Source organism: Rosa chinensis, chromosome 6, assembly GCF_002994745.2.
Source record: "Rosa chinensis cultivar Old Blush chromosome 6, RchiOBHm-V2, whole genome shotgun sequence".
NCBI classification, from domain to species: domain Eukaryota; kingdom Viridiplantae; phylum Streptophyta; class Magnoliopsida; order Rosales; family Rosaceae; genus Rosa; species Rosa chinensis.
In genome coordinates, this window is record NC_037093.1 from 51,177,632 (window position 1) to 51,204,711 (window position 27,080).

At 39.0% G+C, this 27,080-nt stretch overlaps 3 protein-coding genes across 8 annotated transcripts; 1 reads left to right on the forward strand and 2 right to left on the reverse strand.

Moving 5' to 3' along the window:
• The first annotated feature begins 4,607 nt into the window (after positions 1 to 4,607).
• On the forward strand, positions 4,608 to 10,378 carry LOC112172156 (putative lysine-specific demethylase JMJ16). Of its 6 annotated transcripts, none has more exons than XM_040508740.1 (10): positions 4,611 to 4,848; positions 5,492 to 5,807; positions 6,325 to 6,393; positions 6,715 to 6,774; positions 6,931 to 7,008; positions 7,156 to 7,635; positions 7,734 to 7,967; positions 8,152 to 8,313; positions 8,448 to 8,819; positions 9,074 to 10,378. In XM_040508740.1, the coding sequence occupies exons 2-10, from the start codon at positions 5,541 to 5,543 to the stop codon at positions 10,136 to 10,138; spliced, it is 2,787 nt and encodes a 928-aa protein (XP_040364674.1). In that variant the 5' UTR covers positions 4,611 to 4,848; positions 5,492 to 5,540; the 3' UTR covers positions 10,139 to 10,378. The 6 variants fall into 6 exon arrangements, with proteins under 6 accessions (XP_040364676.1, XP_040364677.1, XP_040364674.1 ...); XM_040508741.1 differs by having other exon boundaries at positions 4,611 to 4,774; XM_024309378.2 differs by having other exon boundaries at positions 4,613 to 4,852.
• Positions 10,379 to 10,632: 254 nt separating this feature from the next.
• Positions 10,633 to 12,141, reverse strand: LOC112172158 (probable arabinose 5-phosphate isomerase). The gene is made up of 2 exons (XM_024309381.2): positions 11,394 to 12,141; positions 10,633 to 11,287 (listed from the first exon to the last, which is right to left on the reverse strand). The coding sequence occupies exons 1-2, from the start codon at positions 12,069 to 12,071 to the stop codon at positions 10,907 to 10,909; spliced, it is 1,059 nt and encodes a 352-aa protein (XP_024165149.1). The 5' UTR covers positions 12,072 to 12,141; the 3' UTR covers positions 10,633 to 10,906.
• Positions 12,142 to 20,058: 7,917 nt separating this feature from the next.
• LOC112172159 (protein LIGHT-DEPENDENT SHORT HYPOCOTYLS 4) lies at positions 20,059 to 21,672 on the reverse strand. The gene has a single exon (XM_024309382.2). It carries the CDS (start codon positions 20,974 to 20,976, stop codon positions 20,341 to 20,343), a length of 636 nt encoding a protein of 211 aa, XP_024165150.1. The 5' UTR covers positions 20,977 to 21,672; the 3' UTR covers positions 20,059 to 20,340.
• Between the last annotated feature and the right edge of the window lie 5,408 nt (positions 21,673 to 27,080).

Here is a 27,080-nt window from a genome sequence, read left to right on the forward strand (position 1 = left end):
GATGCAAAAAAAAAAGAGGGAATCCAGGCCACTCCATGCTCAACCAATTCATAATCACACACCAAGCAAAGGGCTAAGCTAAAATTGAAACTATTGAATCCACATAGCCCAACCAAGCCAATAAACACATCTTACATGATGAACCAAGCAAACTAACAGCAAGCTCCATCATGTTTAATCGCAATCACAGCTATATAAAAAATAAAAAAACTCCACACATAAAGCAAAAGATCGAGCTAATCATGCTGAATAAATCTATTATTACACATCAGGCATAGAACTAATCAAAAACCAAGACTATCGAGTGCATATAGCCAAGTCAAGCCAAGAAAAAACACAATTTACATAGCCAATGATACTTTGGTGTACCAACCCTATTGTTGTCACGGCAGTAAAAGAAGAAAAGCAAATCGGGATGCGTACTCATGGGCTATGTACCTTTCAAAACACGTGATAGCAAATCAATCATGACAGGGGATCAATATAGCTGAAACGATGAGCAGTTACGGCAGTAGAACTGATAACCCCAGACAGCAGAGCACGCGATATGCAACGAATCAGTCACGACAACAAATCATATAGCTGAAGCGACAATCAATTACAGCAGTAGAACCGGTAACCCCAGAGAACAGAGCACGCGATATGCATCGAATCAGTCGTGGCAACAATTCATATAGCTAAAGCGATAATCAATTACAGCAGATACTGAATCAAAAAAAAAGAAAAAAAAGGATGGAGATGATTACCCCAAGCAAAAGAGGAAGCAATCCGACAAGCCTACCAAGAACGGAAGAAGTCGTGAATCAGCTCTGCAACTAGCCCGATGTAAGAGAGAGAGAATGGGGACGTTCAAGCCAAAGAAATTTGACTTCTCTCCTCAGAACGAGAGTCTGACACTTGAGAAGAAAGATGTCTCTAGCAAATCAAAATATGGAATTAGAAGAAAAAGAGAAAAGAAAAGGACTTTGCAAGCCAATGCCGTTTTCCTAGAAGGAAAGTAATTCAAAAGTGGGACTCCTCTCTTCTAACTAGGAGTCCAATGATGACGAGAATCTGTTGTCACGTGGGAGGCTTGATAAATCATAGGTCGTATATCAGTAAGATGGCCAGGCTGACGCAACTCAAAAAAAAAAAAAAAAAAAAGAGCGGTTATGTATAAATGTATAATCACGCGGTAAGTCTCTGGATTCTTTGATTATGTAGCCCGTAACACGGTCACACGACCTACATAATCAAGGGGGCTAATGTTGACACCCAAATTTCTGCGAGTTCAAATTCTATGAGTGATAAGCGAAGAGGGGAAGTCATCAACCTCATAACCTAATTGGGCCTTCAAGCAAGCCCATTTCACGTCAAAAGGAAGCTCTCTATTTAGCAAGCGATACGAGAAGCCCAAATTCTCAAACGATTGACATGCATTTTCAAATGAGCCAACACGCTTATTTACCATGCGATACGCGTAGACCCAAGCTACGTTTGGGGCTTATACGGAAGGGTGTGGTGTGGAAGGTAACGGATTCTGTGAGACCTATTGTTAAGTTAAGGCCCATCGACAATTTTGGGCTTGAGGGCCAAAATTCATGCTTGAGGGGCTAAAATCTTAACAAAGGCTAGTAGAGAGATGAATACAGGCCCAACAAAACTTAAAGCCCACTAGAGCCATTTCCCTACCCAAAGTCCATTGCACCAGCCTTTAGCCCAAAGACTGTTGAACCATCTTCTTCCCCAAACCAGAAACACGTGCTGTCAAAGTTGCTGCTGGGATTGGTGCTTCACCATTTTTGGCAAGAACCCAAAATCCAAGGAAAGACTCTCTGATTCATATGCCCAGCAATCCCTTTTCAATTTCCAATAGCCTTCAAACTTTGTGATTACAATTTACAATAACAGAAAATAGGGGATTAGAATCCTCAAAGATCACAGCAGCACAAAATCTGGGATCTTCACCACTGACCTTCACTTTCATAGCCAGACCCATCTTTCCCTTTTGGTTTCATGGGGAAAACAAAAGCTGAAGGCTTTAGGATTATCCCACCAAAACTAAGAATACCACTTAAAAACCCCCAGTTCTTAGCACGAATCTTCCCCTTCGATCTCCACTATAAAAAGCGGGTTCATCACCGTTGGAAGCAACAACAACCCAGAAACATCAAGCAAGAGATCAAGCTCTATCTCTAGATCCCTAGCCATCAATTCATCCCAATCAATCTTAACCCAAAACCCAGAAATCATGCCATTGATGGAACTCTCTCTCTCTGCTAAACTCCCAGGCATCTAGCTCCCACACCATATCTACCTATAAGTTCTGTTCTCGTGAAATCAACTCCGATCGCTGTCGTTATCATCTAACCCCAATCGCTGCAGTTATCATCTAACCCCAATCGTTGTTGTTATCTTTTAGCCCAATTGCTGCTGTTACCATCCAGCTAGTCACAACAAAATTGTTCCTGGGTCACACCTTCGATCGATTTTGGGCCTGATCTTCGCTCTATCAAGAGGGCTATCGCTGCTAGAAATCCAAAGCACAAACTTGCCCTCACAACAAATCCAATTCCTACATTGAAAATTGGAATTCCCACATTAGAATTTGGTTGGGGTCATCATTTGGCCATTAGGCCCTAAGCCCATTTCAAGCCCGGCTGGCCCGGTCCTTTTTAAATAGGGTAAGGTAAGGGCCATGAAAATGAAGCCCGTCGGCCCATCCCATGGCCAAGCCCGTCCCAACCCTTTAAGCTCGCCCTAACAAGCCCTAATGATTTTCTATTTTTCTATTTTTTAAATATGTTCATCTTTTTTTTTTATCTACATACAACTTATCCCTTTATTATTTTGTAATTGATTTAGGAAGCTTTATATTCTTTAATATTTTCTTTGTCAAACAACAATTAATTTTAGAAGATTTAGAGAGATAATTAATTGTACATGACTACTTTAACTAATATTTACAAATGTTATTATGGGAACTTAAACAAGATGTACATATTAAATAGGGTCAACAACAAAAAATGAGTCTTGAATTGCCTGCCGATACAAGTTATACAACCATTGAGCCACATTTTGCCAACAAAAAAAAAATATTGTCAAACAAAGTAAGCCCTTTCGGCCCTTGTCAGCCCTAATTGGCTCTATTTGGAGGGCCGTCCCGGTCCGGCCCTTTTGACCCTTACGAAAAGGGCCTTAAGCCTTTAAGGGCTGGCAAGGGCTTACATATTGAGGCCTCGATCTGGTCCTAAGTTTTGTTGACTTTGACTAGGCCCTACCCTACCCTAAGCCCTAAAATTTAGGATAGAACCGGCCCTGGCCGGGCCCATGATGACCCCTATAATTGGGGCACAAGTCCCACATTGGAAACTTGGCGAATCAATTAACAAATCCAAATCCCACATTGAAAATTGAGACACAAGCCCCACATCGAAGACATAGTCAATTAACGATTCAATCAGAATATTTCTGATGACTAATTTATTGAACCTAAATAAGGTCCTTAACAATTAGAGACGTGATTGGAGAGGAACCTGACTCTTATAACATGTTAAATAACGACAAGTGTGGCTCATGACCCACGATTGTACCGATATCATCTCAACCTAACCATTCATTAGGTATTGTGTTTTAATCATAAAAGATCTCGGTATAATTAGGTGTGATTCATCCACTTATAAGTTATATTTTTATTTGTCATTTTTCCAATGTGAGATCTTTCCTCTACAACACTAACCATATCTCATTAAAAAAGTACCGGTACATTTTCTAGAATCAACAAATTTAAATTGATTGAACTAAGGATCTATTTCCATGAGACGTCTTCCTTAAGGTTGGGCTCGTGGAAAAATAAACCACTGTTTTATTTGATTTGTTCTTTTTGGGACGAGCCACTAAGGCTTGAGAATCTTCAGTAGATTGCTCAGTCTCAGAAAGCTACACAACGAACTTTAGTTTTACTACCTGAATGAGTGTCCTTGATGCATCCTAGAAGAGACAGAACAAGTCTAGAACCCACTCATAACAAATCAAAAGCTTTATTTAGGATTGCTCGTCAATTTGAAAAAGCTTTTATTACTTATCACTTTCAGTTAGAAACACATAGGGTTTCTAGTTTAAAAAAATGGGATAAATATAGGTGAAGTGAAACATAATGAAAGACAAGTTAAACTTCAAGGTTTTGGGGGCACAATTGTAAAGCAAATTGTGACTCAACAATGATATAAGTCTCTTTTTTGTTGGAAATTTTTCTACACACCTACGGTGTAAGTGACGCAACAATTATTAGATGATCTCAGCCCTTGATATTTATAGTCAGCTTTTTCTTAAATAACCAAAATTCAGCCGTCAATTCATGTTAGTATAAGTACACATCGATGTTGTGAATCTTCTTCCCTCTTTTGTAAATGAAATGTTCTGAAATCGATTGATTAAAGGACAATTCCCCCCCCCCCCCCCCCCCCCCCCCCGCGATAAGGAAAAGAAGTTATTAAGGAGAATCATTACTGCCTAAAAGTAATGGAAATCTAGTAATTTACATTGTTTAAACGTGGAAGGGGGACATATGGGCTACTATCAGAACTTCAAGAAACCCACTAAAGAGAGAAGAAGAAGCCCATCCATTTTAGCAAACGGAGTCCAGAGTTTGGAACTTGCAGAACCGTTTGCAAATCCAAAGCAGCCGAATCTACTTTTACTTTTGACCCTTCTTCTCTGTCTTAATTCCCACAAACACATTGTTTCTTTGTGTTTCAAATTCATATTTACCCACCAACAACCCAAACCAGTTCAGGTAGGGTAAGCGCGAACCTGTCTCCAAATTCAAGACTCGGTCTTGCAGAACGGTTGGGTCTGTCAAGTGAAATTGTGGGTGTGTCTTTCTTCTTTACCAAATTGGGAACAGATCCATTTTTGTCTTGCTTATTGATTTCATGGGTAGCAAATTGTTTCTTTTATATGGCGAATTATGAGCTCTCAAAATTGTTTAGATTTTTTCACTCAGAGTTCTTGTGTTCTTTCAGTTTCTGGGTTTTCTTTGTTCTTTAGAACTCTTACACAGTCATATAAATGAAGCAGACGCAGATTTTATTGGATTGAGCATAATATTAGCTGCACTTGGCATGAATGTGGAATCATTTTACTTACATGTTTGCTTTTGTTGTTGGAGATGATATGTGTGTGCCTTTTATTTGAGGGATGTGCATTTTGTGAGAATCTTGTTAATTACTTCAATGGTTTCATAATTTTCCAATTTTTGATTGTTGGGATGTGCTTCTGTTTTTCTTTCCTTCTTTGAAAGAGTGTGTTTTTTATTTTCCTCTCACGTTACCTTTACATATTCGCTTTTCTTGTTGGCTCGTTGGAGATACTATATTCGTGTCCTCAATTGGAAACCGGTGCATTTTGCGTGACTGTTACACCTGATAATCTCTTCAATGTTTTCAGTGTTTGCAATTCTAGATTGCTGTTGTTTTTGTCTTGTTTATTTTCTTTTACTTTCCTTTTGCAGTACCATCCGTTGCAGAATGCAGTAAGGCTTGAATCTCAATTGGGAGAATATGAAAAACAATTCGGTTCCACCTGGTTTTGCGCCTCGTACTTCCTTCACGCTGAAGAGGGCAGAAGTCTCAGTTGTGGGAGCTGAAGAAACCCATAGGTCCAATGCTGTTGTGGATACTTCCAAGCAAGGGCCAATCCAGATGGATGCAACATCTGACATGACTGCCTTGGAGAAGGTCAAAACATTTCTTCACAATAGGCCATGGTTGCTTTTCGACCAAAGTGATCACACTTCAGTGCAATCTGACCCACAACAGTTTCATATGGTTTGTTCTTCCCTCCTGCCCTTTTTGTCAGTGTGTCATATATATGTAATTATTTTAAGCATGAAATTACCTTGAATTCAAATTTCAACTTGGTTATGCATCTGCAAACGATGTTGCTGACTAAGAGCTTTGTATATGTTTCATCATCAATTGGGCTAATAATATAAACACAACAATCATATCTTGTATGAGAGTACCAAGAACAGTAGCTAATAGCAAGAATATTATCAGAAATGAAGAACCTCTATGTATTTGTTGTCATATGTGTGTTTTTTGGGTAATAATTATTCTTATATATGTTTTACCACTTTCTGTGGCCAATATGTTGAGGACCAGAACATGTCCTCTGGGCTTAATAGTATCTCTACCCCTTTAGAATAGATGAAGGGTGTACTATGTTGATATTGTTTGTCCAAAGAAAAAAAAAGCTGAAAGCAATTGTAGGATTACCGGAAAGTTACTGCAGTTGCTTGTGTTTCATCTCTGGTTGGAAGTTGTTAATACTATTTCGTTTTAGGAACCCCCTCCGAAAACGTGCCCCAATGGTGTTACTCGTGGAAGCCCTGAATCCAGTTATTGTGTAAAGGTTGATTTCCATTCACTCACCTTTGAATTGTATAATTATTAGGTACTGGTTTCAACATTTCCATTTTCATTCACTGAGGCAATTGTAGGATTACTGGAAATTTACTGCAGTTGTTTATGTTTCGTCTCTGGTTGGATGTTGTTAATACTTTTTCTTTTAGGAACCCGCTTCAATAACTTGCCTTATTGTTTAAAGCTTGATTTTCATTCACTCAGTTGCTTCTCTTCTCTTTGCTGGGAACAATTGTAGGATTGCTGGAAGTTTACTGCAGTTGTTTATGTTTCATTTCTGGTTGGAAGTTGATTAACCTTTTATTTTTAGGAACCCCGCCTCCCGAAAGGTGTTACTCGTGGATGTCCAGAATCCGGTTATTGTGTAAAGGTTGATTTTAATTCACTCAGTTGCCTCTCTTCTCTTTGAATTGTATGATTATTAGGTGCTAGTTTCAACCTTTTTTTCCGTCTTTGATTTTCTAAAAGCATTGCCATGTCAAGTTCACTCTTTCACTTGGTGTTTTTGATTGCATTTTTGGAATAGGTAACAGAAAGGTGGCATCCTGAGGGTGCAGTAATAGACACTCTTGAAAAGGCTCCTGTTTTCTATCCAACACATGAGGTGAGGTGATTCTTTTTTCTGACTGTGGTTACTTAGTGCATTTGTTTCATGACAGAGATCTTCTTTGAATCTTTTGTTGAATATCAACCGTCTTGCTTATAAAAGTTTAATTTTTCTTATCTGAAGGAGTTTGCGTTTCTCTTGCAGGAATTTAAGGACACTCTTAAGTATGTTACAAGTATAAGTGCAAGAGCAGCGCAATATGGTATCTGTCGTATTAGTCCTCCTCCTTCCTGGAAACCTCCATCCCTTCTTGAGGAAAACAGCATATGGAATAGTTCCACATTTGCTCCCCATATTCAGCGGATTGATGGGCTGGGGAGTAAAATGGATGGCTCTGATGAGAGCACAAAAAAGAAGAGAAGAATCTCGACAGTGGGTTTGGACTCTGGATTTGAATCTACCTCAAGTCTGGGTGAAACAGGACAGTCTGATGTCAATTGCTTTGAATCGGAACCTGGTCCAGAATTCACTCTTGACAGTTTTAAGAGGTATGCAGATGATTTCAAGCATCAGTATTTCTGCAAAAGTGACGTCATAGGTAATCAAGAGCAGTGGGAGCCGTCAGTGGAGAATATTGAAGCTGAATATAAACGTATCATTGAAAACCCAACTGAAGGAATCGAGGTATGTTATAAAAATTGAGATGATCATTGATTAACTTTCTTTCTTCTTTTTTATTGGGCAGCTTATGCTTTTAATTGTTATCTTGGTGTATTGTCTAGGTGCTTTGTGGAAATTATTTGGAGACTAAAGCGTTTGGCAGTGGATTTCCAACAGTATCACATGATTCCAATCCTTTGGAAACATCAGATTACCCTGATTGCTTGCCATCTGGCTGGAATTTAAATAATCTACCCAGACTCCCTGGTTCTCTTCTTTCTTTTGAAAGCCATGACACATGTCATATTTTAGTGCCTCAGACTCGTGTAGGAATGTGTTTTTCATCTAGTCTTTGGGTAAGATTTGATATTTATAATGTTTGTCCTGCTACATCTGTTTCAGATTGCAATTTTGACGAGTTATTGATGTACTTTGAAGTATGTTAACTTTACAATCGTAATGTTTTTGATGATTTGTCTAACTACTATTTTTTATTTCTTGATAATGCTTTGATCTATTTTCATTGATTTTTTTAAACAGAGAGTTGAAGAGCACCACTTATACTCATTGTGTTACAATCATCTGGGTGCTCCTAAAGTTTGGTATGGTGTCCCTGGGAAATCCCGCATAAATTTTGAGGCAGCCATGAGGAAGTCCTTTCCAGATTTATTAAAACAGCATAGGCTGGTGAGCCATACTAAAGTCAGTTACTTACATGTGTTTATGACCGTTCTTGTATTTGGTAAAGGTTACTCTGTCTTTGGAAGAGATGATCACTTCTCTTTTACCTTTATTAATATTTATTGATCTTTCATGTCATGCGCTTTTTGGTACAGGTTAAGCAAGTATCCCCCTCCACATTGAAATCAGAGGACATTCCTGTCTTTCGTTGCATTCAGCGTCCTGGAGAGTTTGTTCTTGTCTTCCCTGGAGCTTATCATTCAGAATTCGATTGTGGCTTTAATTTTTCTGAGAGGGCATGTTTTGCTCCTCTAGACTGGTTGCCTCATGGACAGAATGCTGTTGAACTTTACTCTGAACAGGGGAGGAAAACAGCTATATCCTATGATAAGGTGTTGCTTGGAGCAGCTAGGGAAGCTGTAAGGGCACAATGGGAAATTTCACTGTTGAAGAAGAACAAAAACTCAGAGAATTTACGCTGGAAAAATGCCTGCTTAAAGGATGGGATCTTAACAGAAGCACTCAAGGTAATTTCTAGATTCCATGACATTATTTTAAAGTCATCTGCGGATCTTGCTTGAAACCTACGGGATTTTGAATGAGTTTGCACCAACATATTGAAGCATAAAGCAGTTCCTTTTTAATCAAAGGCATTGAATTATTAGGTATTTAGGTTTGCTTTTTCCTTTTCCTTCTCTAGTTGATATTTTGCACTTAGTGAGACTCTGTTATGCATCTTTTAACCTGGTTGCTGATAATCAATACTTTCAATTTTTTTCAGTTGCGTCTCAAGTCTGAAGAGATTCGAAGGAAATATTTTTGCACCTCTTTGAAGTCACAGAGGATGAATTCAGATTTTGATGCTACCATGAAAAGGGAATGCAGCATTTGTTTCTGCGATCTTCATTTCTCTGCAGTAGGTTGTCCTTGTTCTGTAGACAGATACTCATGTCTGTTTCATGCAAAGCAGTTCTGTTTTTGTGCTTGGAGTAACAAGTTTTTCCTCTACCGTCATGAAATCAGCGAGCTAAATCTACTTGTTGAAGCTTTGGAAGGAAAATTAAGTGCAGTCATCAAATGGGCGAAAGATGATCTTGGCCTGTATTTGCATGAACATCTTCCCAAAAGCAATGCACAATCACCTGGGCAGGTGGATAATCCCATCTCTCCCACTGATAAAATAAAGCCGAAACAGTACACATCGGAAGATATAACGCCACCGATTTTGAGTTGTGGCACTGGTCCCATTTATCTCACTGATAAAAGAAAGCTGAAACAGTACACATTGGAAGATATATCGCCACCGATTTTGGGTTTTGGCTCTGCTTCTAGCATAAAGGCGGAATTGAAGGCACGTATGCTGCAATCCACAATTTCAAACATGTTGAAAGCAAACGGTAATCCAATAGCTTCCCTTGATGCTGCAACCAGTGCTGCTTCTAGCATCAGGGCTGAATTGAAGGCACGTCTCCTGCAATCCTCAATCTCCAACACATTGAAAGGAAATGATAATCCAACAGGATCACTCAATGCTGCAACAGCCAATGGCAATGGTAGAAATCCTGCTTCTAGCATCGAGGTAGAGATGAAGGCACATGAATTCCAATCAACAATCCCAAATGAATATAAAGGCGTGTGCACTCCGCAACAGCCAATGGCAGCGGTAGAAACTCCTATTCTGCCTATAGAGGTGGCCTCTGATGTTTCATCTGTAACTTCAAGTGAATCATCCTCGGAATCTGATGATATAATACCAGATCTTGGCAAGCTTTCAGAAGCTAGTCATCAAGCAGAAAGTACGGCACCTCAGAACATTCATATTCTTAGTGATGACAGTGATGGTTAATCGTGCTAGAACTGAATCATTATGTGAACCCAATAAAATGCTCCGTCCCCAGTTAGGCATGAGATGTAGGTGATTGATTGGCCCTTTTATGGCTTCCTGTTGTATTCTAGTATAATATCCGCTATATTAGTCATTATATGCATATGGACTTGTGGAGGAATAGCAGCGTAGCCCTATGAATTGTACTTGTCTTGATAAAGGAAGGAATAGAATACCATCACTTATTTGTCGTGATTGAAATTTGAATTCAGTTTCCTTGGAACCCAATTCTTTTATCTCGTTGGTGCATCTTTTAGAAGCATGATAGCTTTCTGTGTTACATTAGCTGGATAGCCACTCTTCCATGTTTCTTTCATATGCAGTTATGCACACTGAGCCTCTGTTAGTCTGTCTGCGGCTCTGAAAATTGAGGTCCAAATACTAAAAGCTCATCTGTCGAAAGACTAATCTCCCATCGTGTTGAACTGCAGAAATGTGTTCAACTGCTACAAAACTCAAATGAAATCTGGCACTGAAATATGGTATATTAATACTGGTGTAATTGCAACCAGATAGTGAAGACATACAAGGAATCATAACTCCCGTCCATCTACAACACCAAAAAGAATAGTAGCAGTAGTACAAACGAACCGTAGCACCCAACGAAATTAGAGGCGGCTTCAAATTTTAGTATACAAAGAATCATCATCATTCATCATCAATCACAATGAATACAAATGCTAAACACAAGAATGCACATAGACAAGGAGCACGAGTATGATCTATATATCAAAGGCCAGCCGAAACCAATCCATGCAGAGTGACAATGCCAATCACTACATTCTTCTCATCGATGACAGGCAAGAACTGCACAGGGGAAGGAGGAGCTTCCATTTTCTGCATGGCGTCGACAGCCATTGCGTCCGGCCCAATAGTCCTCGGGTTCCTGTTGCACATTTCCCCAACTGTGAGCTTGAAGATGGCCTCTCCGCTCGCCTTGAGAGTCCGCCGGAGATCTCCATCGGTAAATGTCCCTATCAGATGATGCTCGTCGTCGATCACAAGCAAGCAGCCACATCCCTTGCTTGTTAGCTCCACCAATTGCTCCATTATCATGTCCCCTTCCTTGCACACCGGTAACTCCTCTTCTTTCTTCATCACATCTCTCACCTTGAAAAAAAAATGTCAAAATCAAAATCAAATTTCACAAATTGAAAAAAAAAAAAAAAAAAAATTGACTACAGAAACCCTAGATATTGGGGATTGGAAACCGGACCTTGAAGATGAGGGACTTTCCGATCCGACCGGCGGGGTGATTGGCGGCGTATTGCTCCTTGGTGAGGTTTCTGGCGCCCATGAGGGCGATGGCGACGGTGTCGCCGAAGACCATCTGGATGGCGGTGGAGGTGACCGGAGCCAAATCGAAGGGGCAGAGCTCCCTCTCCAAGGGCAAATGCACGTTCATGTCGCAGACGGAGGCGAGGGCATTGCCGTCGACGGAGGTGACGGAGATGAGGAAGGCGCCCTTGGCCTTGGCGCAGGGGACGAGGCGGAGGAGCTCGTCGGTGTTGCCGGACTTGCTGAAGAGGACGAGGACGTCGGCGGCGGCGAGAATGCCGATGTCGCCGTGGAGGGCGTCGAGGGGGGAGAGGAAGGCGGAGCGGATGCCGAGGGAGACGAGGGTCTGGGAGATCTTGTTGGCGACGAAGCCGGACTTGCCGACGCCGGAGAAGAAGATGGTGCCGGAGGAGCGGAGGAGGGTGCGGGTGAAGGAGAGGGTCTGGGAGAGGTCGAGGTGCTGGAAGAAGAAGTTGAGGTGGCTCTGTTGGGATTTGAACAGGTTTAGGAGGGTAGTTTCGTCAATTGGGGATTGGGATGGGGTGGTTGGTTTGGTAGAGGAATGTGGGTGGAGGAGGTCCGACGACAACGAGGGCGGCGGCGGAAGAGACCCCATAGAAACCGGTGGAGGATCTAGAGAGAGATGTGTGTCGGTGGCGCTCAAATCTGAATCAGTGGATCATTTTCGCTCCCTTTCTTTTTCTTTATTCATTCATTTCTCGCTGGCTTTTTGGGCCTTCGTTTGGTTCTAGATCCGTAATATCAGACCCATTTTAAAGGCCCGGCCCATATTTTGGTGGGTCTTGAAACTTGTTATCGCTGGAATAAAAGCTGTTTTAGATGTTAGGAGAGAGGACCATACATGGCCTTCGGAATGGTTTTACACTTCACAGAATGTTGTTGGTGTTGGTCTACATCTTTGTGTTATTTGAAGATAGAAACATTAAAACAAAGTGATGAAATAAAATTATATATTATAAGCCGGTGATGATTGCATCAAAACCTTTTAGATCGATAAAATCATATACTTGATCGATGTGTCGTTAAACTGGGGATAAATATCAATCATGTGTCAATTAGTAGTGGGTCATGTTTGTTGATAATGTTAACATGGCATCATATATAGAGCGGTCATCAATCTCAATCATGTCCTGGACCTGATTTATTCGGTTCGAACTTGATTCTTTAAGCTAGACTTTTGTAAAAGAACTCAAGGGTATTGAACAGGGGTTTAGGTTAAATCCCATCGTACGTAAACAGGTTGCAGAGTGAAATAATGTTGATACTGCATGCGCCTAATAGTGAAAGTTGTTTAACATTTTTCATTCCAGTAGACTCAAGTTTGGTTTAACTCAGTTAAGTGAAACAAATTTTTTGGTAATTTAGAATGGCATATACTGCGGAGATTATTATGCTTTCACTAGAGGACACCCAATTAAAGAAAAGGACAGCGATTTCCATGATCCTGTGACTTATGAGAGAGAAGAAAGAGAGTTGGGCTAGTCGATCATTTTCTCCCGAGATGTCTCAGAAATCTATCCAAATACCTAGCTAGCTAGAAGGTAAGGAATAAAGCGACACTGATAATAGTTCATAACTCAAAGTTAATTATCCAGACGATTAAAGACCGGGCTAAAGTGGGAATTGAATAAAAGTTTAACACTATTTAACTATTAACTATGGTGTAATTTAGGGCAAGCATCTATACGATCTGAACCTCATCATGCATTTCCCAAAAAAAAAAAAAAAAATGTATCTGAACCTCATCATGCAGTGAGAATGGTACGTGCATATAGAGATTAGAGACAGACAGACAGACAGACAGACACCATTTAATCACAACACTGTTATAGAAAGCACGCGATAGCTACTAATAAGGAGTGAGGACGACGACACTTAAGTAGTCAACATGAGGAAAGGGACTGCTAGCGCCTGTGATTCCTGCAACATGATCTTAATTAATTTCTTTCTTTCTTTCTCTCTCTGATCAGTCAATTCAATACTGTTGATCACTTTCTCTGAGAAGAAGGCTAGCTAACCACGCATCATAGATATGGCGCCCTTTAGTCGAACCCTAGCCCTGCATGCATTCATAATTCATGTAATTAATACCTAGCTTGCTACTGGTAGATTGATCATGCAAGCCCAGGTTTGCATGGTGGTCCTGTACATAATACACCTGCATACAGAGAGAGAGAGAGAGAGAGAGAGTTTCTGGCCGGGTGTTCCGTCAGACAAATAAGTCGGGCAAATATATAATAGACGTAGTAATAACTTAATCTAAGAGGCTAGGCTAGGCTTGATCAATGAAAAGGATTTATGGATGCAAGCCAATTAACTCGTAGTTATACTATACGTCCGTATTTGCAGTGAGACTATCATGTAAGGAAATTTAAAAGTAACACGAAATGCAAGAGGTTGATTCACTTACTAATCGATCAATTACTGTAATTTCATGTGATGAAATAAACATTGTTGAAGGAAGACAGTGAGTACTGAGCAAGTATATTATAACTGTTTACCCTTAATTAACAGTACTGTTCTTCGGTCATGAACTTTTAACGCGTACCTTACTTTTAATTCGATTTAAGCTTTTACATCACTGCTGGGACATTCAACACATAGTCACATACAGTGAGCTAGCTAGCTAGCTATGTGTGAAGAAAAGCATATATATATAGGTCGACCTTCCCTTTATAGACTTCTCTATATATAGAGTACATTATTGATTCCCTCAGTAATTGAAATATTGAATATGGCCACTAAAACAGTTTTTTTTTTTTTTTGCTAATAACAAACTATTTCCATTAAACCAAAAAAGATTAGAAATGCCCAATAAGGTAGTCACAGGCAACAACATATTTTACAAACAGGAAAAGAGAATCAAAAGGAAAGACAACAAGGACTCAAAACCAGGCCGTTAAAACAATTGGAGTCAATCCTCTCATCAAGACTATCATACATCTTTATATTTCACTCCATTCTCAACCTCTTGGAAATTTTGGCTTCAAGCAAACAATACTATAGAATACAAGACATGGGATGCGTAACCCTATATTTGAATAGTTAATAATGTTATGTATTTACTGTTGCCGCACAGCTTTAGGCAACACTAATGTCTATAAGCTAAATCTAGAGTTTAAACAAAGAAAGAAGAAAATATTAGAAACCAATAATCCGTCAAAATATAGTACTGCACGTACATCAGCGTGAAAGACAATACTACCACACAGACTGAGGGTCGTCGAACATCTAAAACCAAATTGAATAGCTAGGTATAAATTCAACAGCATCTAAATTGAAAACCATCCATGGTTAAAAGAAGAAGAAGAAGATGAAGAAGAACATTATCCAACATCACTTTCTTTCGAGCAAGTTCACCCGTTAGGTCACCGGGTCACTTAGTATTCACTGCTTTTTAGTGTATATTTTCATTCTCTGGGTCACGAAATACACTGTGCTCGTGACCCAGGGCACGAAATACACTGTACTCGTGACCCAGATGGTGAAATTAACACTAAAAAGCAGTAAATAGTGGGTGACCTGGTGACCCAACGGGTGAACTTGCTCTTATTATTGGATTTTTCTGGGTAAAAAAGGTATATACACTGAATACTACATGGCCATTTCTACCTCTCTGGTTGTTTCAGAAACAGCATTTACTTACTCCAAGGCGACATGACAAGACACATCCATGTCTTATAAAGTTAAAAATGAAAATTTTTTTTTTAAAGAAAGGAAACTTTCCTCTTGGATCAAACCCTACTAGTGTTCGTCCGTACGGACACTCGCGCCCTTCCAACGTTTTAATTTTTTTTTTTTGACTCGTGCGGGACCCACCGTCAGCTGGGGAAACGGAAATCAGAGGGCCATTAGGGTTTTATTGATGGGGACGCGACATAAATCTCGTACAGGTGCACGCCGAACGAGGTGGAAGGAAAGAGTCGACAGGATGATGCCACGTAATGCACCCGTGGTGTTCTTACGGTGGAGATGCGGTCTTCGGACTGAGGCAAATAGCGGAGGGCAGAGCACATATTATTGACCGCGACACGACAAGAGAGACAGGTGTGCACGTGAGAGTTCGGAGTGCACGGTTGGACGGCCGGGATTGAAGATTGACCGTTGAATGCGGGATTCTCGTACTTGCGTCGGAAAAAAGAAACCTAATTAGCCCTCTGATCTGTAACGGAGCGAGTTACGTTTACTAACACAAAAAGAATCGTAATGGAGATTAGAGTGTACTTTCTCGAAGATTGAGGGTTTCGGTTCTATAATAAGATCTTAAATTAATTAGCTCATTTAGAACAAAAAAAAATCGTTGCAATCGTGCTTATGAAATTGCAAAACCATTAAGAACGATTCAATTGATGATTTCCCCGGAGGAACACGAGATCTCAGAACAATTAATAAACTTACCTTCTCAATGAAGGCAGCAGACCTAACGAGTCGATTTAAACCAGAGATTGATAGATCGAGTACAGGGTGTTGGTGTTAGCCTGTTAGGTAGTCCTTGGTTGCTAGCTTTTCTTCAGAGAAGCTGCAATCATTATTCACAAATTCACAGGATTAGATCATGCAAATGCAGACTAGCTTGCAGCTAGAAACATATGGGGAAGGTAAATCTTTGCAGCTTTTTTATGTACTGCAACTTTGTTTTGATTCCAACCGGCTCGGTGATTGTTATGATCGAACTACTAGTACTGCTCAATTTCTTTGAATTGCACTAATGAACATTCAAGATCCTATTGTTTGGTAGCTTCATAAGTTTAACTAACCCATGTGACTTTGAACTCGATCGACCTAACCATTTCAGTAGAAATGCAGTACCCTATTTATATCAAGGGAAAATTTGTTTGTTCAAATTTATATTTGGTCAGATTGCACTTTAAACTTTTGCGTAACAATTTTTGTAATTTTCATCTTTTTCTATACGAAGGAATGTGTGTATCACAATTGAGATTGATAGTAACCTAATTTGCAGGAGTACCTTTATTTCTTTGATGTCAGAATGACCAAAATTGCATCTAACATAAACTCCTATGTAGTGGAACCATAATTGCCTTCCGTTATATTATACTGACCAACTACCAACCAGTGGCCAGGACATGAACTCATGGTTCTTCCCTTTATAGAACAGAAATTCACAGCAGCAGAGAGAAAACATCGGATATCTATGAACATTACAACGTCTTTTTATTTTGTCTCGTGTTAATACCTATCAATTAAAGAGAATGACTGTGATGGAAAGTAAAGTTTGCACAAGATACGAAAAATGACATAAGTGTACTGTTTCTAGAAATTTCATGTTTAGATACTACAATCACTTAGTGATAACTACAATTTAATCCTTTAGTCAAAGTACCCCTAGAATTTTTTTTTTTTTTTTTTTTTTTGATGAGGGCTCCCATCATTATTTGACGTACCGCGTCAACTACTGTCATAGTGAAAGTCTCTCTATAACTTATTGGTGGACACACAATCGGCTTCACTAATTTTAGGCAATTATTTCATTCATGAATGAGTAGCAAATTTGTTCATTGACTACAAATTAAATCAATCCCAAGTGCTGAGAAAGATTCTTTAAGATACTATATATTACTTACTGTCTTCAATTCATGACAAGCATTATTGAAAAGCAAAAGAGGTCCATCTAGACGTTCATGTCGGTTGACTATCCATAAATTGCATGATGCTCACCATGAAATATTGGTTGATGGTAGTATTGGAGCCTGTAAAACTAATAATAATTGATTGATGGTAATACCCTCCCGTCTAATTCCACTTTTGACGGCTTGTGTGCTATGTGATTAAATGAAAATATTTTGTGTCTTCACTCTTCACTCTTGAGTCTCGTCTCTGCAGATAGATTGTGAGGTTGACGCAAATATTAATAAAGTGGTACATAAATATGAATGGTAACAATTTGGGAGTCCGGGAAGTTGGTCACTAGAAGCGGTTATCTCATTTAACTACCATTAGATATGGCCATGATCCTCAAATATCCAAATGAGGAATCACTTCTGCGCGTGTATGTGCACTCAAATAGAGTTTCCCATACTCAAGCTTTTCAGGTTGTATGCAAAGCATGCATGGAGAATAATCCGTTTACCATACGATGAATATCGGTGCTTATTTTTCTGACACCATTTTTTCGGATTGATCATAATATTTCAAAAACTTTCTAGGCCCAAGGACTAATCCTCTGGAGGTCCAAACGACCAACAAGGCATAGCATCCCCTCCATTGGCCACATTTATAATGCAGCAATAAGCAAACCAGCATTTTAACTTTTAACGCACATGTGGGGGGTTTCACTTTCACATCTTGAACGTTCCCTTAGGGGGATCCTGTGCATCCACTGAATAATTTACCGTGGTTATGGTGCTTAAAATGTCAAATAACAACACGTTCAATAGTTCAATTCCGCCCTAGCTACAACCTCTAACTGATGAATAAAAATATGCTGGACTACTTGATCGAGTTGAAAGACAAACTCCATGCCCTCATTGGGGATGTGAATAAGGAAGACATGAATCCTCTTCAATGTCATTCTACACAATAATATGAAGAGGCGGGGGGTACCTTGTACTTGGACAGTTGGGCACTTTAATGCATATATATAAATATAATCTCTAACATGTATGAAAAAGATAGCTATCTAGACTATACATCACAAATCAAATATCAGTATATTGGTGATCATAGATTCATGGGACTATGGGAGAGAAGATATATACTAACCAAAACCAGCACTTCATTTAGTCAAAGAGAAAAAAAAAGAAAAAAAAAGGAGCAGGTCAAGCTAGTTTGAATCAGTAAAAATTAGCATGAAAGAAGAAGAAGAAAAGATAAGCAACTTAATATGAATAAATAAATCTGTAAATGCTCTTCTGTTTAGGTTAAAAAGACATGATTATGAATGTACTAAAATTGAAAAGTGGACAACTAATCGATATAGTTAAGCAACGAATACCTAGCTAATTTCCAAAATTTATACTTCAAGGATAAAAGAAAAAGATATAGATCGAATAATGTAATAAACGATTGAAAATCAGAGAAAACAATTCCTAGGTGCCTGTTTTGCAGGAAGGGTGCGCAGTTGTCCTAGTGTTTCCCAAAATGAATGTATTTGAACAAAATAATAAAGTTAAATTAGCGGATCAAGTTAATATAATATTAATCCATAAGCAAATCCTACTAAATGTACAGTACCATATAGTATATGATAACATCACATAGATCACAACTGATTAGTTTTTCCTTTAAATTACGTACTAAATAGTTGAAAGGGGTCTCTTCATGGGATCTAAAACATACTACTTTTGATAGTAATCATATGTTGGACCAAAATGATTAGCAGTGCGAATAGATCCTCTAAGAGTTAAAGTGATACTTCGTATATAGATACCCACTACTACATAAAAAAGGAAATCAATCAAGGCTTTCTAGAACCTAAACCCTAATTATCTAATTTCTCTCCTAATATAATGAATGAGCCACAAAATTTAACTCAGCCAATTAGCATCTTAGATTAAACCTCATGATGGTATGTTAAATATATAGTCCTACAGAAAAATTTGACACCAGGGTATCCAATCACAGACAAGCTGTCGGCCAGACTGATTAATTGAATAATTACCCTAGCTGATTTTGTATTCTTTAACCTATAAGTGTTCTAGCAGAGAATATGGTTTTCCCCAAGCCCCATCAGTTATGACCATTGACTATGTTTTGCTTGACCAAAGACACAAATTAATTATGTTTTGACGAAATTGGAATTCTCACTAAAATTCTCTAATACTATTTATGTCTCACACTCTGGGTTGCAGACTTGACAGTAGTGCTAATTTCCAATGGTGCTGCTCTCTTTGATCAGGAAGATCTGACTATCTGAGACTGATATGACAAATAAGGAAAGTCTCATATGAAACATATTTATATGATAAAGGATGTGCATGTGCATGTGCATGTGCATGTGCATGTGCATGTGCATGTGCATACCAATACTGACGCAGGTATCAGATCGATCAGATGATCAGTGGATTCAAGTAAATACCTAGCAAGACTCATGATGATCAAGTTACCGATCGATATATTAGGTTTAAACATACCTAATTACCCATCATGTTAAATTTGCTTCTAAACCCATGAATTATTTTTGCAAAAATAATGATCTGTGAGCTGAGGTAGTGGCGTAGAGCCATATATATATCAAATATTCCTAAGACAGTAAAGTAGGAAGACGTGGGAACACTGAAGGAGATGCTAAGGGAAGTCAGAGATAAAAGAGAGGCTTTGTCTGACTAATCTGCAACACAAAGCACTAAAGAAAGAAAGTTTGTATATATAGTCCTACCAGTCATATCTGACATGTTCATGTATGATCCTAATGTAAAGTCCTTTCAAGCTTTGTCCAGTGTTTGATTCTGAGTTAACTTGGAGTTTCCAACAACAGCTTTCAAGAAAATTGCAATATGTGAATGAAAAAAAGGTTAAAAAAAAAAGGCAGAAGCTCCAAGCTCCAAGCAAATCTATGGGTTAACTAAGCAAATCTATGAGTAATCAGACAGATTCATGATGTCACAAGAAGATGATATGTAGATCTAATAATTGCTTTCAGTACTCAACTACTCATAGCAAATAGAAGAAACAGAAAATTAATTAAGCACAGAAACTGAAACACAAGTAGTCTCTCAAGTAGTGCTCAGAGTGGCTACCAACAACCACATAAAATTTACTAAACCCTAGACAACACCCAAATACCATACCAACATAGTTTCAACTTAAAAGCATGAAATTTAAGAAAATACCATCTGCTAGAGCTAGCTCATCATTTTCCATCGATTAGATCAATGGATCATTGTTAGAGCTATGACTTGAGCTTATTGACAGCTGGCACCCGGAGAAGGCTGATGCTGAGTCGGTGGAGGCAACTGTTGCGGCAGCGGCGGGCGCTTCCGCTTCTTCTTCTCGTAGCTGATTCCTCTTGCTTTGGACTGCAGGTCCCGAACCTCACGGAGGTAGAGCCTAACGGCTCTAGCTCCGAAAGGGTTGGCTTCGGGCTTGCCTCCGTTCTCCTCAAAGGCGGCTCGAAGACGGCCGATGAGAGCGTCCAGGCTGCCCCAGGCCTGGCGGAGCGGGCAGGGGCAGGGGGCGGGCGGGTTGGGGTGGCCATAGAAGGGGCAGATTGGAGTGTGGACTTTTGTCTTGCCGAACTGGTCGAGGTAGCGGAGAAACTCGAGAACATGAGCGCCGCTGCAGCGGGAGAGGGAGAGCGGAGGGCGGTGGTTCTTCAGGTACTGCCCGAAGGTGTTCCAGTCACGGCGCTTTTGGTTCTCGTAGCGGCTACTGGAACCAGGAGAAGATGAAGAAGAAGAAGCCGAAGCTGCTAGTGTCACACCAGAACTAGCTGCGCCGCTGTTCATCATCATGCCAGCTGTGGTCATAATTAGGTTATGGTTCTGAATTGTGTGCTCTGCAGAGTTGGGGGAGTCATCCATATCTGGGATTGAATCCATGGACTTACTAATTACTTTCTTCTTCTTCTAGGGTTTCCGATTCTCACCACAAAGAAAGAGAGAGTTGAGTTTAAATAATTTTTGAAGAAGTGGTACTGGCACAGTACTCGATAAATCTTTGATTGATTTCTAGTGTTGATTATGAAAACAAGGAAACAAAACTGACCCTAATTATTGATTGATATTACAGACGGAATTCCATATTCTGAAAAGAGATGGATGGAGTGAAAAGAGAGAGAAAGAGAGAGAAAAGGAAATAGAGCTGGAAATGGTGAAGCAGAAAAAGATTATGATGATTTTTGTTGTGGATGTGATGAGATTGATGGGAGAGCTCTGAGAGGACTGCACCTCTTGGCTCTTTCTCTCTCAGAGAGAGAGAGAGAGACACACACACACACAGAGTTTTCAAGTACTTTTTTTTTGTTTGCTTAAATTGTTTGAGAATCAACAGTGATACTACTAGCTAAAGAGAAAGCTTGAATAAGGATCTGGATTTTCTGATGGAATTCCAGGCAGCTGGGTTTGGTTTCTTAACATGCGAAGGGGCTGGTTTTCCTGAAAAGGGTTGAGCAAACACAACTCTTAATAATGGATTACAATTATTGTTCCTCTTCTTAGGGAAGAGAGACACTGTGGCAGAGAAGGGATCGAATTGTGCATTTAGGGCTTTTTGTGAAAGTGGAAAGGGATTTGGGACAGTGGGTTGAAATAGAGACAGGAAATACAAGTGTGGATAGTGGTAAAACATTTAAAGGGATGAAAAATTCTTGAGTACGTTATGCATACCAGACACGTGGTACGATTCACCAATCACACACCATAAATTTTTTACCTTATTTTGAAACTACCCCTACTTTTTAAAAATAAAATATCTAAAATACCCCCTACTGAATACTGATTGGACAACTGCACGGCCACGTGGTACAGCTGCCCCACGCAAGACTAAAGGGATTATAGATTATATAACACGATTATCTTTCTTGACTAGTACCCTCGAAGCTCTACTGTTGAATTGAATGACAGTTCCTTTCTGAATGACTAGAGTGCCCTTGTGAATTTTTTGTCTCCCAGTACTTCTTTTCTTTTTCTCCCCAAAATAAGACTTCAATTCCTGACACACAAATTTGGCCCCATCTCAGCTTTTAAACACTTGGAACAGTCACCTATACATATATGGAATCCCTGTGGGACTTATGATTTTTTGCAGAATGCCCCAATGTCAAGAAAATTTTAGAGGTTTGGATATATTGGGTGAGATATACGGACAACAGTGTTAAACACATTTCCAGCCGCTTGATTTACTTTTAATCTTAGGTTGCCTCTCAGTCCTACGATTGTAAATGCTTTCATATAATTGATCGCTCGTATTTATACTTTTCCATATAATTTTATTTGTTGTCAATTAAAGAAGAACTGAAGATAAGCTAGACGAGAGAAGTGGTTAAAAACAAAAAAAGAAGTAAAAAGAGTACAGGTTTAAATTATCATGAATCATTTCTATATTTACACATTTTCTTTAAGATAATGAGAAAATATGAAAAAGTGATACATTCTCTTTTCTATAAAAACAGTAAGCATGATATTTTAAGGGATCTCATAGTTTCGGAGACTGAAGTTGGCATTAAGTTTTGAAGAAACTTCATATGATAGAATGACATCAAGAGAAGCTAGCTACAAAAAACCAAACCGTCACATGTGGTTGAGTTGGTAAGAGCCTTCAGGTGTGGTACCCCCACACTCGGGTTTGAATCCTGCCGACGCTGATTGAAGTTAAAACCAATCTATTCTTGGTGGCCAGTGGGAAGAAAACATTCTAACATGATCTCTGGGCACGAATTAGTCTTTAGACCTAGAAAGCCTTAGAGAATACTGTGTGATCCCAATAAAAAAATTATAAAAAGAAAAAAAAGAAGAAGCTATGACCAACCAAACATGTTCCTCTTCCACACATGCCAAAGGCTACAACCTAGAATGGAAAACCCTACACAACCAGCCCCTCTAAGTAGAAGGCCAAAGTGATGGAGTGACACGCCTTTAGAAGATTTTGGCTTGTTCTTGTTACCTTTGGATGGGCGACGTTGAATTATTGCAATAATCGACTCTTTTAAAGCACACTAATCTTAGAGTAGCCGGGATCCGAACTAACAACTGATTAAACTCAAAAGAATCACATGCAACCCAGGTTTAAGAAGCTATAGGGTCCCATTATCTTCCTCCTACACATGTACTGCTTCTCAGATGGAAAAATGCAAAATAGACTGGCCTTAGTCTCTTGCATCACATCTTTTTTGAGCATAAATTTCTTGCATGACATTTAGTCACATAATCTAGCGCGATGGGTATGGCTTATAGAACATGAAATAATTTAAAGTGGATATCTTATATGATTGTAAGCTTCATGTATGCTTCTAGCTATATCCAAAAATCGTGTTCGACATGAATTAATACGTAGGTTTATATATCCAAATCAAATTCAGTTGTGTGTGTGTTGAGCTATAGATTTTTAACAACTTAAATCAACCTATTATTAACCCTAACTTTTGAAAATAATTGGCAATGTATGTGTGTGTACATCTCTTTCACATTCAACAATGCAATAGGGTCAAGTATGATGATTGATGAAGAAAAATGCCAAACCTGCATTAATATTGCAACTACCAACATATATATTGATCATCTTTGATCTTTCACATTCATGCCCTACAGTTTTCTACGTACACTTCTGAGTTCTGAACATCGCAACTGTTACTATATAGTAGTTTCTAGTACGACCAAAACCATTATTGTTAGATTCGTATCTATAAACAAACTTATATCGATCTGTGACTTCAAGAAGTGAATAATATGCTTGAATCCATTTGCATTGTGGGGGCGTCAAAGTATGTTTACAACTATAATTAGTTAGAGTTTATCTCACATAATCACGCCAAGTGTGGTAAAAAACAGAGCTCCATCGCCACGGAGAAGAAAGAAAATGATATAAAGCTCCATTACCGACCTACGCAAGAGACTGGTCCGTCATCTCAGATTTTATTTGCATACCCTTTTATTTGTTTCTTCTTTTGTTTTCTTGGGCGTTAAGATCTGACACGACCTTAGTTTAAGTGGCCCGAGTCATAAAGCTATAATAATGGTGTTTTGTTTATTTGTTAATTCTTTTTTATATTAAAAATCGTGTTCTTAATGGTGTGGTCGTGTGATGGCTACAGTAAAACTGTGAACTGTGAACTTGATCATCTTTTTTTTTTATTTTTTTATTTTTTTATTATGGTGTTGGTTAATTTGATCATTCTTTTTTAGTTTGATATGTAAACTAATTTTCACCCCATATGCGTATTAAATTTCACTTGATTATTCACAGTGAAGTACTCACTATACGTAATGGGAATGAATCGATGATCACTAGTCATGTTACCACCTCGTCAAGTTAATATTCAATAATTAATCAACCCAACTTAGGAAAATGTCACTCCACATATATGATTATTTTTAAGGAAAATGTCCCTATTTACCCCAATAAATTATAAGCTTTCCCACTTGCCCTTAAGATTACTCATTTTGTTCCCTAATAACCAATTAAGTTTTTTTTAAGACCATTTTGCCCTCTCTCCCTTTGTCACATAAGAGTGATAAGCCATCAGAGATTTTGCCGGAGGTCACCAAAGATCTCATACGTCATCGGAGACATTTTTGCCTCCTAATAAACCTAATAAACTTTTATTGCCCCCAATAAAAACTACAAATATTTTTTTTTGGGGGGGAGGAGGGGACTAATCTCCCTATAATTAGACAAATAAAATTTTATTGAGGAAGAAAATGAAGAGATTACATCAATTCAAAACATTTTATTGCGGGGCAATAAAAATTTATTGGATTTTATTCAGGGGCAATAAAATCAATAATATTTGGGCATTGGGAATGGGGACTAATTTTCCTAAAACTAGATAAATAAAACTTTGATTGACGAAAAAGATGAGGAGATTACATCAATTCAAAACATTTTACTGGGAGGCAATAAACTAAAAGGATTATTTTTTTTTCACTAGTTGAAGAAATTTTCTTCATGGAAGTTGTGAAAAATGTTAAACTGAGTCCGTGGATATGTGACATGATAAAATTGGAGTTGTAACAAAGAAGTTATAAAATATTTAAATTAGTGGCATTTTTATAATTTTGGGAACTCTGAAAAATCAGCTCCAAACCCAGAATTTTGTTTTTCGACGTCGAAATTTTATGGCGTCGCTATCGTCTCGTTTAGCCAACTCCGACCATAAAATTTGTCCAATTCTCTTCGTCTTCAAACCCTCATTCAAAACCATATATGTCTTGCACTATGTTATTCATATACACAATGAATCGAAGAAAAGAAGTTTTAGCCCTTTTCGGTATCGTTTTCAAATTTCGACCAACTTCGGCCAAATTTGAAGGCGAGACCGATTGGGCTTTGTTCATCTTGAAATTCACTACAAACCTTCTAATTAAGTATCACATCTCAATTCAACCGGAAGACGAAGATCATAAAATGGACATTTTGCTCTTAAATTGGGTGAGTGAGAATTAAAATTTCTTATTGAGTTAAATGGAGTATTTAAAATAGATGACACTTTATTTTTTCTGACATATAGACTCTAATCTAAGTCACTATTTTCAACAATCACGGCTTCAAGTTATCCAAGCCATCTTTAGTTATTATCCCAAAATTCGACTTAGTTATTCCACCTTAACTACAAGTTAACTTGACATGAGATACAAGAGCTAGCTCCACAAATCTCGGAGGAAAAAGAAAAGAAGTTTGGTGCGCCTAGGGTTTGCAAGAGTACTCATCCGGTGGCATCCATGTGCATGTGCAGGCCCAGAGTCTTGGCGGGGTAGGGTGGCCGTTGCCTGACGGGTGTGGGTTGATCTCCAACGAGATCTGGTGGCTAGAGGCAAGGAGATCATGATATGCTTTTGTTCTTTCTAGATGACAATGATGGTAAACCCATTTGGGACGCGATCCATGATCCCATTCATTTGGATCAAGGGTTCTTTACGGCGGTTGTGCAGGCAAGGGTTCATTAGTTTTGGTGGCAGTTTGCAAGTAGGGAAGGTTGGTGGCAGAGGTGGTATAGAGTTGATCTGGTTTGGAGGCTAAAGCCTTGGGGTCACCGATGTTTCTTGAGTGGTTGGCACTGCTGGGATTGGCGGGCTTGTGGTAGGTTGATGTAAACTTATGGAAAGGAGGCTACATGTGCTTGTATAAGTCCGCCGGCAAGAACCTCTGTTTATCCATTGGTGGCTATACGGGGAAGAAGCAAAGCAGAGCATGGTATTTTCTTTTTCGTTTCATTTAGGGTTTTCTTTTTTGGTGTTTTAGGTCTAGTAATAAGTTCCTACTCTGTTGAGCTAGGGTTTGGGATTCTTAGTCTTGTTGATGTGCCATTTTCATGGTGTTTTTTCTGGGGACTATGCGTTCAATTGGCGGTGCTCTCTGGTTATCAACGTGATAGTGAATTGCCCTTGCATGTGGTCTGGCAGTTTTGGAACACGGTGTGGAAGAGGATGAAGTGGTTCATCTTGATGCTGGTGGCATGGTCGTATCGTGACACTCGGGATTGGTTAGCTTTCCTTGTAACCCGCTGTTGGTGACGAAAAATTCCGTTGAGGAGTTTGACTCACCAATTAATGCGGACTGGAGCGGGAGTTGACCGGGAACAATTGAGAAGCTTCCTTCGAGCCGCCATTATTTCTGCTTTGATGGCTGCATTAATTTACACACAATGGGAGTGGGCAAATTCTGTTGGGTCTGCAATTAAGGCGATTAACTCCACAGTTAATATGACGTTAAATTTCAGTCATGAATGCAGCTGTTATTACGACAATAACTACGCACAATGATTATGATTATAAGTGCGTAATGAATGACTATCATAAATACACAATGAATGACGGTCTTAAGTACTCAATGATTAACTGTTATTAGTGCAGCAATAATTGTCATTATAATTGAGTAAATAAATGCACCCATCAAAGCAGAAATAATGGCGGCTTGTTCCCGAAGTAAGTCATGGCCTATATAAAGGAGGCTCGACGTCTAGGTAATCCATCGAATTCCAATTCTCTCT